This window comes from Ipomoea nil, unplaced genomic scaffold (genome assembly GCF_001879475.1).
Source record: "Ipomoea nil cultivar Tokyo-kokei standard unplaced genomic scaffold, Asagao_1.1 scaffold3109, whole genome shotgun sequence".
NCBI lineage: Eukaryota > Viridiplantae > Streptophyta > Magnoliopsida > Solanales > Convolvulaceae > Ipomoea > Ipomoea nil.
The window spans coordinates 452,193-465,224 of record NW_017619537.1 but is presented as its reverse complement, the minus strand read 5'-3'; the positions used below and the strand labels follow the sequence as shown (position 1 = coordinate 465,224).

At 37.5% G+C, this 13,032-nt stretch overlaps 1 protein-coding gene across 7 annotated transcripts; it reads left to right on the top strand.

Moving 5' to 3' along the window:
* The first annotated feature begins 2,751 nt into the window (after nt 1-2,751).
* LOC109166843 (protein GFS12) lies at nt 2,752-12,782 on the top strand. Of its 7 annotated transcripts, XM_019315722.1 has the most exons (18): nt 2,752-2,898; nt 3,261-3,393; nt 4,748-4,972; nt 5,059-5,144; nt 5,409-7,544; nt 7,643-7,970; nt 8,069-8,284; nt 8,458-8,530; nt 8,686-8,891; nt 8,968-9,030; nt 9,128-9,336; nt 9,462-9,573; nt 9,959-10,480; nt 10,672-10,979; nt 11,077-11,320; nt 11,447-11,520; nt 12,079-12,214; nt 12,429-12,782. In XM_019315722.1, the coding sequence occupies exons 3-18, from the start codon at nt 4,847-4,849 to the stop codon at nt 12,573-12,575; spliced, it is 4,986 nt and encodes a 1,661-aa protein (XP_019171267.1). In that variant the 5' UTR covers nt 2,752-2,898; nt 3,261-3,393; nt 4,748-4,846; the 3' UTR covers nt 12,576-12,782. The 7 variants fall into 7 exon arrangements, 5 of the variants coding, with proteins under 5 accessions (XP_019171267.1, XP_019171268.1, XP_019171266.1 ...); XM_019315723.1 differs by lacking the exon at nt 2,752-2,898 and having other exon boundaries at nt 4,769-4,972; XM_019315725.1 differs by lacking the exons at nt 2,752-2,898; nt 3,261-3,393; nt 4,748-4,972 and having other exon boundaries at nt 5,059-5,149; nt 5,409-5,509; nt 5,631-5,779; nt 5,868-7,544.
* Nucleotides 12,783-13,032: the final 250 nt, after the last annotated feature.

Sequence of the window (13,032 nt, the reverse complement as noted above, 5' to 3'; positions counted from 1 at the left end):
CATCATATTGCTTACCTTTGCGTCTCTCAAATCCTCGATACAGCCAGTATCCAGATTAGGATCACCACATCTGTCAACCAGCGCGCTCCCCATACCAGTGTGTCCTTCCCGTCACCTATCCTGCGACCAACCCCCTCCCTTAACATATGCTGAGCCGCCAAAATACTCCGTCATATGTAGTTTGGATTATGCCCCAAAGTCGTCGCAAAAAATCATTGTACGGGAAGTACCTAGCTTTAAGAATTATGCACACAAGATAGTGAGGATTCGTGAGCATCCGCCACCCATGTTTAGCTAATAAAGCAATATTAAACTCATGCACCTTTTTAAACCCCAAACCACCCCCAACTTTCGGTATAGTTAGATGTGACCAACTCATCTAATGAATTCCCTTCCTCTCGTACACACCACTTTCCCACCAAAATCGATTCATAATATTTTCAATAGCCAAACACGTTGATTTTGGCAATAGGAACACTCACATGGCAAAAATTGGCATAGACGAGGCTATACTCTTCAATAACACTTCTTTCCCGGCTTTAGACGATAGTTTATTCTGCCATGTTGACACCCTTTCCCCGACTCGCTGTTCAATATATCAAAAAACTGAAGTCTTATTGCGACCCAAAAACGATGGTAGCCCAAAATAATTACTAATCTGCGTAACTTGCGTGACACCAAACAAACTTGTAACATGGTGTCTCGCGTCAGGTTTCGTATTTTCACTGAACATAATAATAGACTTATTAAAATTAATAGCCTGACCTGATGCTGCACAATAAGCATATAAACAATTCTTAACCTTAGTCGCCTCCTTGTCGTTTGCTCTGAAGAAGAGCAAGTTGTCATCCACACAAAATAAGTTACGTCTAAGTCATACGTAAATTATTTTATTTTAAAAATTAATCAAAATAAATTATATATTTTTAATTCAAATAAATTAATAATTTAAAAATAAAAATAATAAAACGTCTGGTGACCTCTTCTTCGTCTTGTTGGACGGAGAAGACAACAATGGCTTCTCCGTCTAACTAGACGTAGAAGCCAATCTAGCTTCTCCGCCCAGTTGGACGGAGAAGTTGGTCATGGCTTCTTTGTCCAGTTGGAAGAAGCCGGCCTGGCTTCTACGTCCATTTGGACGAAGAAGCGATCATGGCTTCTCTGTCCAATTGAACAAATAATTCAGTTTGGCTTCTTTATCCAGCTGGACGGAGAAGAATGCCATTGCTTATCCGTCAAGTATATAGGCCAATATTTTATTCTTTTTTGCAATTTTTTTAAAAATCAGTCTTATGTGATATTTCATTGTGTTTGCCTGCAAATTGAACTAATTGCACAAATTTTAAAAGTTTTTGACTTAATTGCATACAAGTGAAGCGATGAATGGCCTAATTAGAGTTTTTGTTAGTTTATGAGGCTAATTATACTCTGACTTATAGTTGAAGAACATATTAGACCCTTTTTTTTTTCTTTGTTTTTCAAGTTAATATGTCTCATTATCCTCCGAGTATTGAGGTATTGGTTCTAAATTTTTAAATTGACTAGAGACATTTCCTTCGAATCTAAAAAGCTGACATCTCGTTGTCATTTGTTTTGTAAATCTGTGAATTTAAGTGTTAAAATGGAAGACAACAATTATATAGAGGACTGTGCGGACAAATATTGGACACACAACAAATTACTACCAGACACACAAGTATACATGTAAATATCAGGTTTCGAATTCAGGCTCTATTAATTACAAATTTATGCACGCGACATACAAACTGTGGCACACGACTACATTCGGCCATGCACATGATATACAGGGTAATGACACACACTACATCTGTCTCATAGTCCTCTATAATATACTTGTCCTCATTTGAACACACACACACACACACACACACACACACACATATTCCCTCGTTCGTCCTAATTAGCAAAGCTCATTCAACATTTGTGCGCCAGTTCGCGCCAAGGCAGACCGCCTTGAATCGCGCCCATGATGCTCCGCACCGGCATGCCTTTCCCGCGTTTGTACGCCAATCACTTGGACTGCGCCCCTGGATTTCCTGGAGCGACATGGCTGAGTCTATACCATACCAAGCCGTTCCGCACTAATGCGCCCAAGTCCTGGCAGCATCGAGCAAACCAACAAGCCAGCGCACAAGACCTTGTGCAAATTCGCACAAACTTACTTTTAGAATCAATAACTGCTGAGACTAACTTGCACAATTTTTTTTTTTATTTTTTTTTTGGTATAGTCAGATTTTTCACCGTCGAACATAGTGACTAATTCCCTCGTTAGATTGTAGCACCTCGTTTTGGTGGGACAGCTAGCCTGCAGATTTAACTTGCACCCTAGGTTTATAGAAACACTCATTTTAAAATTAATTTTAGTCTGGAAGATGGCAACAACATCTTCCATTTTCCCTTGTATTGAATATCTTCCAAAAGGGTGAACCCCAACTTTAAGAGCCCCCCATACCCCGATCCGACAGAGCATTTGGGAGGATGTAAATCATGGTGACTCAACTGAACATGAACCATAGAGGCTAGACCAGTGCTATTAAATGTGATATTAAAGAATAATTATGATTATGATATGCAAGTAACCTTTCAACAAATTTCAAGACATTTAAATCTCATTTGAATTCTAAAAAAAAAAACCAAAACGACTGTGTTTTTATAGATTATGGAGGAACATCACCTTTGGAAGAATGACTCTCCCAAGGTCATGAGTTTGGTGGTATTGAACCCCTAAAAAAAAAATTAAACACAAAATACAAGGCGTTCAAAATTAATTCACTTCCCCCCACACACTCCCTCTGCGGCGCAATTTCTCTAAGACGTCGACGGCCTTCTCTCACTCGCCGCCGCTTCAAACGCCTTGCCCCTGGGTTGGCCGTCGCGGTAATTTATCGATTTAATATCTTGTGCTAGGTATTTAGATGATTTTGTAATTTAAAAATGTGCACGGCCATGAAAGTGTTTGTGTTTGTACTGAAACAGATGTATTAGTTTCAAATCTATTATTATATTAATTTATAATAGATGTACTGAAAGTCTGAATATACTTGCTAGTTTGTTAATATTTTGTTAATTTCATTTTCCTGGCTGATAATGGATTCGTAGAGCATTTTCCTGTTGAATTTGCAATTGCCAGTAAGTACTCACTTAATTTGCCAATAATTTTCTGCTCATTTGCACTTCTGTATTTATTTTAATTCACACCCCTAGTTAAACCCTACTCTTTATTCAATCCTCCTATGCAGTACTGCTTCCCTTTTTACTCCTGCCTCAGTGCTCTGCCAACTGAGTTTAGGAATGGGGGTGGAACAGGTTCTGAGTACAGCTGACAGAAGTTCACATGAAACCACACCAGAAACAATCAAGGCCCTGCATGAGGTATCCAATTAACATTTATTGAGTAGTTGGTGAATAACTTTTCGGCGATGTTTGAGGATTTACTTGAAAAGTGTTAAACAATCTTATCTATTGAAATTGTGATTTCTACTAGTTGAATTGATTGTTTCGGGTTTTAGGGTTAATTTTGAATATTGGATTCTATCATCATTCTTAGACTCTAGGATTTGGCTGAGCTCACTTAGCTGTAATGCACATGAACCAAACCACACTAAAAGATTAAATCTAATTAATTAGCTAGCTTAACTATGACCTTATAAATTCATATATTTCTCTCTTATTTTTTAATGTGGGACTCTTAACAATCAAGTCAATCATGATTAACACTTCTTCTAAAATTAGTCTTAGAATTTTACTTTTAACCCATACTTACATTGTGCACCATGAGACATCACATTGTAATCTTCTTCATCACACTTGAATAGTAAGTTTTTTTTTTTTTTTTTTTTTTAATAATAAATATAATAAATAATCCCCATTGAAATGACACGGATTTATTATTTATATTGAATTGAATTGCATGTCATTTGAATTGAACTCCACAGCCTCCACTTTGATGTCATTGTGGGTGCACCAGTCTTTGGAAGCATTGGTCATTGGTGCATGCTATAGTGATTGCTAAAAAGTTACAAGGATAACTATATTACATCCTTGAATAATAGAATTCTTGTCACCCTTTCTTTGAAATAGAAGGGGAGGTTATGTGGATTCTAACATGAGCTATCATTTATCATATGCCTACCCTAGTGATTTGGTGATGCCACATTGTATGATGGTTATGTGCATTTGCTAGCTAAATTTGATTGCTTGAACTTTTATGTTGTATGGATGTTTCATCGACAACTTGCAATGGACGAGTCAACAGACCCTAATTAGGTTATCAATGTGTCTGTATGTTGGAGAATCTTATTTCACTTTGCAACATTCTTATTTCTCTTTTCTTTCGAGTGATATTAAGACACCAAAGGATGGCAGTTATATGGTTAGACATAATTTTCTCATCTTCGGCTCAATATATGTAGTTTACTAGTTTAGTGGTCATTTTCTTGGCCTTCACTGCCTATGAAATCAATTTTGTTCTTGCATGGAAAAAGAAAATTTTAAAATGATATAACCAGTGTTTCAGCTCTTACATTGGATCCTTGGTAGGAATGTAGGATAATGTAGTTTTAGTTATTTCAGACTACAAGAACTAAACCTGGGCATAATAAACATGTTGTAAAGGCTGTAAGCTTTCAACTAGCTTGTTTATCTGTTATTAGCCACCAAGAACTTTGCCTAGTGTGGTTACACACATGGTGGTGCACTGGTAAACCGCTTTGTGACCCCATTTCAGACAATTTCTACCTGAAAACAGGGTTCTGGTTTCTGGTCTACAAAATAACCAAAAAAAAAGAGGAGAATTTCTCCCCTAGGTGGCGAGCAGACAGAATCCATGGGAAACCCGATGTGCTTCGAGTGTCTGCAGCGGTGCATCAGAGAGGACCTATCAGATAGGCTCATCTTTTGCTATGGCCTCTCCGATTCTCATCTTCCCTTTGGATCCACTGCCGTAGTTCGGGTATTCCTGCACCTGCAAATATATAATACAGCTTATGATTTCGTAAGCTTCTTACTAAGTATTATACTCGTTTCATGCTGTTGCAGCTGGAGAGTTCGAGCGCAGAACCATCTCCTGAGTTTGTAGTCAAGTATGTGCCGTACCAAAAAGGGGATTGTTTGGCAAAATTCATGTATAGTAATCTTTGCGCTGCTCTCTTTTTTTTTTTTTTTTTTTTTTTTTTTTTTTCCTGTTTAAACAATTAATCAAAATATTGTCGTTAAGCTCCAAAAAGAAACAAACAATAAATAGTAAACAAATGTGAAATTCAAAGTGTTAATAAGCCGATAAAAAGAGAAGTTAGTACCATTTGCTTATATGAAGAATTTGAATTGATATTATCTGTATCCATGCCTTCCATGGTATGATCGATTCAACTACTGTCTCTGTTTGGCAGTGATGAGCATTGTTCGCAACTTCTTGAATTTGGTGACAGTAACAATGCAGTGCTATTTGAAAAAGATCATGATCAAGCAGAGGCCAGTATTGGACTTTCTGGTGATAAAACTACTTCCTTAGATAATACATCAACTGAATGTCAAGATTTCTTGAAAGGTTGCAGAAATACATCCACTTATGGATTAGGGTGTGAAAAGTTGACCTGCAAATTTTTTGGTAGGTTTTCTTGTTTCAGGGCTTTCACTGCCCTGGTTCCAACTGCTCAGATTGGCATTTCTCCATACCCATTGTTTGAAGATCTTGCTTCACACTTCTTGTCTGGGTCTATTGAAGATCATATTTTACGTTCCCTTACGCATCTGGTAGAAGGTAAAGCTTCTGGACGAGATAGTGTAAATTTTCTTAGGCTTGTTGGGACACCTTCATTCACTGAGAATAACTTTCCTGGTTGTATAAGACATCCCAACATTTCACCAATTTTTGGAATGCTAAAGACATCAAGTCAAATCTGTTTGGTGCTCCCAAAAACTGCTCATACCCTGGAAAATGTCATACATTACAGCCCAGGTGCCTTGAAGTCTGACTGGCATATGAGATTTCTGATCTACCAGTTACTTTCTGCACTAGCTTACATGCATGGTTTAGGGGTTACCCATGGTAATCTCTCCCCTTCCTGCATAGCACTCTTTGATTTGTCTTGGTGTTGGCTGCCAATTGCGGATAAGTTCCTCCTAAGTTCTTATTCAAGTGCAATAGCTGAAGCATGCAAATGCCTTTCACATAGCGGTTTTGATGCATGCTTTTCTCAAGGACTTTATGCAGATTTGAGGCTTTCCCAGTATAAAGATTGGCATTCAAGCTTCAATAGATGGTGGAAAGGTGAAATAAGTAACTTTGAGTATCTCCTAATCTTGAACAAATTAGCTGGAAGAAGATGGGGTGATCATGCCTTTTATACCGTAATGCCATGGGTTGTTGATTTTTGTGTAGAACCTGATGAGAATAATGATGCTGGGTGGCGAGATTTATGTAAGAGCAAATGGCGGCTGGCAAAGGGTGATGAACAGTTGGACTTCACATATTCAACATCTGAAATCCCACATCATGTGTCAGATGAGTGCTTGTCTGAACTGGCTGTCTGCAGCTATAAGGCAAGGAGATTACCTTTGAGTGTTCTGCGAATGGCTGTTCGTTCAGTTTATGAACCAAATGAGTATCCTTCAAACATGCAAAGGCTCTATCAATGGACACCTGATGAGTGCATTCCAGAATTTTACTGTGATTCACAAATATTTCATTCCATACATCCTGGTATGTCTGATTTGGCAGTGCCTTCATGGGCAGGTACTCCCGAACATTTTATCAAGTTGCATAGAAATGCTTTAGAAAGCAATCGAGTTTCAAGCCAAATTCATAATTGGATCGATATCACCTTTGGCTACAAAATGTCTGGCCAAGCGGCTGTTGCTGCCAAGAATGTGATGTTGCCTGCATCAGTGCACATGATACCGAGGTCAATGGGGCGCCGTCAGCTTTTCACTAGACCACATCCTCCTCGTCTTGTTGGTACCATAGCAATTTGTGACCGGACCAATGGATCAACTATGTGTGAGAAGCCTGTAAGTTATGTGGCAGGGGAAGCTTCATTTTTGCAAGAACTGGAAGAAGCAACTTTGTTTAGTGAGCATTCAAGGATGTTGAGCCCCCTTTATTACCCACATCTAAATGATGCCATAGAACTTGACTGTTCTGTAATAAAGCATTCAACTAAGAATACAGAATACCCAAAGTCCAGTGCGGATGGTGATAGCAGCAACTTTATCATGCCTTCAGTTACTGATTTGAATTACCTTCTCAAGAATATTGAAGTTGGTGATGACACATCTGTGGGATACCAAGAGCTACTGCTATGGAGACAAAAATCTTCTTTTTCGAGTACTGCTTCTCAAAATGCTTCGAATGACATATTTGCAGTTGGATGCATCTTAGCAGAACTGCACTTGAGAAGACCACTTTTTGATCCAACCTCGTTAGGTGTGTACTTGGAGAGTGGTGTCTTGCCTAGAATGATGCAAGAACTCCCTCCTGAAACTCAAGTATTCGTTGAAGCTTGTGTTCATAAGGACTGGAGGAGGTATAGTTCTCTATATTTATTCCCAGTTCCAACAGCTTAATACTTTGTATAATGGGTTTATAAAATCTAAAGGAGTCTATCTCTGTTCAAACAATCAGGAGGCCTTCTGCAAAATGTCTTTTGGAATCTCCATACTTCCCCTCGACCATCAGGGCATCCTACATATTTCTTGCACCCCTTCAACTTCTAGCGACAGATAAATCACGTCTATGTTATGCTGCAACTTTTGCAAAAAAAGGAGCGTTTAGAGCAATGGGGCCATTTGCTTCTGAAATGTGTGCTCCCAACTGCTTAAAATTTTTATTGAATCCTTTAACAGATGCTGAAGCTGAATGGGGTTGCATAATACTGACTGAGTTTTTGAGGTGTCTGAATCCAATAGCAATAAAGAAGCTACTTGTACCTGCAATCCAGAAGATTCTACAGGCTAGTTTGCTTTTAAACTTTATTTTTAAATATATCCTCTCTAATTAGACTTTTCATCATTTTGCTTCTGCATGTATTTATGTATTATCTTTGTCCAGGCTGTAGGTCCTTCACACTTGAAGATTTCTATTCTTCAAGGCTCATTTGTGCAGGAAATATGGGACAGAATTGGAAAACAAGCATATTTGGAGACAATACATCCTTTAGTGATATCCAACTTGTTTCTTAGTTCTCATAAGACTTCTGCTGCTGCTGCCTCTGTTCTATTGATCGGTTCTAGTGAAGAGCTCGGCATACCAATTATGGTTCATCAGGTTCTAGTGTTTGACTTTTCCATTTTTTCTTTTGTAAATCTATTAAAGCTATTTGACCCCTCCCCCCAAACCAAGAGAGATACAGAGATTATAAACACTGTGCATTTATACTACAGAGTATGTTCAAAAGTTGGTAATTCTCAACTTTATGGCTATCCTGTTCAATCTCGCAGACAATTATGCCTCTCATCTACTGTTTTGGCAAAGGGCTTTGTGATGATGGAACTGATGTCGTGGTTAGAATTGGTATTTATGACTTCAATTAAAAGTTTAACATTATTTCAGGAAATATGCTTCTTTAACTTAAAAAGATTTTGTGCACTTCAATTAAAAGTTTAACATTATTTCAGGAAATATGCTTCTTTAACTTAAAAATATTTTGTGCACTTCTCATCTTTCAGGGTGTCTTATTGGAGAAAACTTCATTGTCAAACAGATTCTTCCGTTACTAAGAAGTGTCATCCAATGTTGCATTGATAATTCAAATGCAAATAAGCCTGAGCCTATCCAGAGTTGGAGTGCTTCAGCTCTAACAGATTGTTTGACAACTTTAGATGGTCTTATTCCATCTTTGCCAAGGGAGATGATTGTTAGAGAACTCATTGAAGTATGCAGTTAAAAAATAAACGAATAAGAAGTAGAAGATGGCTGCAGCTGCTAATCATGTTTTATAATTTTTGCAGGATGGAAAATGCCTACATCTTCAGGTTCTCATGCAGGACAATCTGGGTATTCAGGTGCTTCAGGTATTTCAAAAGTTTTCTTATTTTTTCAAAATTGAATCTCATTAAAATGTTACTATGTAGAGATTGAGTTTAATACCTGAGTTCTTTTGTCTGAAAGGTCACATCAAGAAGTCTCATTGCAATTTGTCAGCAAATTGGACCTGATTTAACTACATTGCATGTCCTTCCAACACTCAAAGAGTTATTTGATGACCTTGCTTTCTCCCAGGAGAAAACCAATCGTTCTGAAATTCAGGGAGGAAAGCTAAGAGTGCCAAGGATACAGGCAGGAGAATACACTGATAAGGGAAGCTACACAGACATTGTGTGAGTTACTTTTGAGATTACAATTTGTAGAAATCAAATCTAGTATATTGAAGCATTGTGATGTATTCTTCTGTTGCCAGGCTTGCTAGTATTTTATTGTTTCACTTGTTATAATAAACTTGTAGGTTGTTTTTGTATCCATCATTTGCATCTCTTCTTGGTATTGAGAAACTCCGCCAATGTTGTACTACGTGGTTGCTACTGGAGCAGTTTCTTCTACGGAATTATAATTGGAAGGTATACCATCTCATGCATTTGTGTGATGGGGATTCTTAAATCTTAATTTGGAGAAAGACCAGTGAGGTATCCCTAATATAAATATAAGAAGTTCAAGGAAAACCTTCTTGAAGAGGGAACATTATTGATTTACATTAGACATAATTACTTTTCATATACTGAATTCCATTTTTTTTCCTTTTGTGCGTCACTTTCTGAAATCCCATGTGGATTCTTAATTTAGAGAAAGATCAGCGAGGTATCCCTAATATAAATATAAGAAGTTCAAGGAAAACCCTTCCTGAAGAGGGAACATTATTGATTTACATTAGACATAATTACTTTTCATATACTGAATTCCATTTTTTTCCCTTTGTGTGTCACTTTCTGAAATCTCATGATTAAGTGGGAATCCATCTCGGAGTCTTCTCGATGTCGTGCAGAAAATTCATATGCTAGAAGACCAACAGTTGGTGAGAGCTTTGTATCCGGCTATTCCCCTGCTAACATGTTGCTTAAAGGGGCAGGGTGGTCAACACCGCAATCACAAGGACATATAGGTACCAAAAATTTAGTCCCAAATAAAAATTTGTCCAATCATCATCCAAATTCCGGAGAGAGGCAAGCTGGGGGCTCAGATTTTGGTACTCTTCAACCCTGGTATTGGTTCCCTGGCCCAATGGCTAGCTCTGAGAGGCCTGATCTTATTGGCCGTCATGGAGGTCCAAAAGATGAATTTCCTTGGAAAATTCGAGCATCTATTCTGCATTCTGTTCGAGCACATCATGGAGTGCTAAGATCTATAGCAGTTTGCCAAGATGAATGTAGTATTTTCACAGCAGGAGTTGGTGCAGGTTTCAAAGGAACTGTTCAGAAGTGGGAGCTTTCAAGGGTGGATTCTGTTTCTGGCTACTATGGCCATGAAGAGGTGGCTTCATTTATCTTAATATTTTTAATGCTTTGGTACTAGTAGTTTGCTTGTAAACCTGATAGCTTCTATTAGCTTTCTGCATAATTAATTTTTTATCTGGAGGGATTAAAATACACTCCATAAAATTCTTGGTTGTTTGATTTCTGTCTTTTTCTTTTCAGTAAATTTATATTTTCTCCTATTTCCAGGTTGTGAATGATATTTGTATTTTGACGTCTTCCGGTAGAGTAGCTTCGTGTGATGGGACTGTACATGTTTGGAATGGACAAACAGGGAAATTGGTTTCTGTTTTTTCTGAGTTCTCAAATTCTATGGATATTAGAAGGCCTCCATCGAATGCTTCAAAGTCAAATGCAGACCAGGCAAACACTCTCCATTTCAACTCATTATCTAGTGGAATATTAAATACAGCATTTGATAGTAGTTTGTACACTAGTATGCATTACTTGGAATTTCTTAATATGCTTGCAGTGGGTACTGGAAATGGTTCACTCCGGTTAGTGATTTTCTTTTCCTCCTGATTTGGATCTTTTGTTGATAATTATAAAATGATTGTACAGCTCTCAGTTTACCATTATACTTATGGCATGCAGATTCATTGATGTCAGACAAGGTCAAAAGCTTCATCTCTGGAGAAGTGAGGCTATTGAATCCAACTTTCCTTCCCTGACTTCATCCATTTGCTCGTGTGGTTCTACTGAAGTTCAAGTCGATGGAGCAACTACCTTTCCATCTTGGATTGCAGTTGGACAAAGTTCTGGTCATTGTAGGTTATTTGACCTAAGGAGCGGTAATATTATTGCTTCATGGCAGGCTCATGATGGATTTGTGACAAAGGTATTGCAGACTATTTCTTGCATTGATGTAGGCAGAAAATGTCATATGTGGCTTCATTTCTTATGGACAGAAACCTTAGTTTTGCTTACATAGTTGCATGCAATGTGGCTTGTTGAATGCCTGCAGTTAGCTGCACCAGAGGCACATTTGCTTATTTCAAGCTCCCTTGACCGGACGTTAAGAATTTGGGACTTGAGAAGGTAACACTTCAATTCTGTTGTATGCTCTTCAGCCAGTTGAATTATGGTGAATTGGCATGGAGCCTCTCCCAGGCATAATTTGGTTTTCGTTAAATGAAGTTGTCCTATAAATTATATCTTGGCACAATAATGATGTAAGTGCACGACTTCTCCCAAAAATAAAAACGAACTTACATGGGTTTATGTATCTCTTAAACATTGCTTTCTGCGTCAAAATTCCTGAGGTCTTATTCCACTAGCTATTTGAATGTTTAACACCTACTTGGTATTCAGTGACTTTCCATTCTGAGAATGGATTGGAGAAGGGCCTTAGCTCTTTAATGTTTTTCCCCTGTAAAAATTAAAATTAAAATTAAAATTTGTTTAATTCTTCCTGTTTCCTCTTGAAAATGAACCTGGAAGTTTGACTTCTCTCCCTCCTTGAGGTATTCATCAAGCAGCAAAATCAAGGTTTTGATTGCGAAGGGTGCAATGTTCTTCTAACTTAATACAATTTGTTAGGCCTTACGAGAGCTTTCCTTTTATTATCCTCTCTTTTTCTTTATTTTCACTTTACAGGAATTGGACATCAAAACCTTTGGTTTCCCGAGGACATAGTGACGGTGTATCTGGTTTCTCAGTTTGGGGACAAGATGTGATTTCAATATCCAGAAATAAGATTGGACTTTCTTGTTTAGCTAGGTCTGCAGATGAAGTATGTATATGCAACTGTTGCTGTGATGAAAGTTCACTTTTGTTTTGTTTTCTAATGATTACCTTGTACCAAATTGACATTTAATGTGCTTTTTCTTTTGGTGTCTTGGCAAAAGCATCCCAAGCATATAACTAATTAGAATCTTTAGGGTGTTTTTATAGTTTCATTTATCTTTATGCTTGGATATTGACATGCAGCAAATTTGGTGTTGCAGGAAGGGCAACATGTTGTTCCTCAGTATTTATACATGGGAGATGGGGAATCGAGGAACATGTCTGTGTTATCGAGCATAAGTATCCTGCCTTTCTCTCGGCTCTTTGTGGTTGGCACAGAAGATGGTCATTTGAAAATCTGTTGCTAGACCGGCTGTTGGCATGGCATACAATGAATTCTTCTGTCAGTCATGCAATTGCTTCATTTTCAAGTAGTCTCCGATCTATGAAAGCGTGCTGATTTAAGTACACCATATTTTCTGCTTCCATTTCAATACTGGATTGTTTCTGCTTTCAGTATTTGTAAAGCATAACCAATTAAATTAAATTATATGCTTATTTTAATCCTGGACAAATTTTTACGACAATTCAATAATTTTACTATATTAATCTCATTTTCTTATTAAAAGTAGAAAAAAAATATCAAATAAGTCATTAAACTTGTTAACTTTGTGCAAAGAGGTCATTAAACTTAAAACCCGTGTAATTAAAGCATCAGACATTTAAAAGTTATGCAATTTTTATATTTTACCAGTTAATTACCGGTTGAACCATTAAGTTATGTAATTTTTATATTTTATCAGTTAATTAGCGGTTGAACCAGTA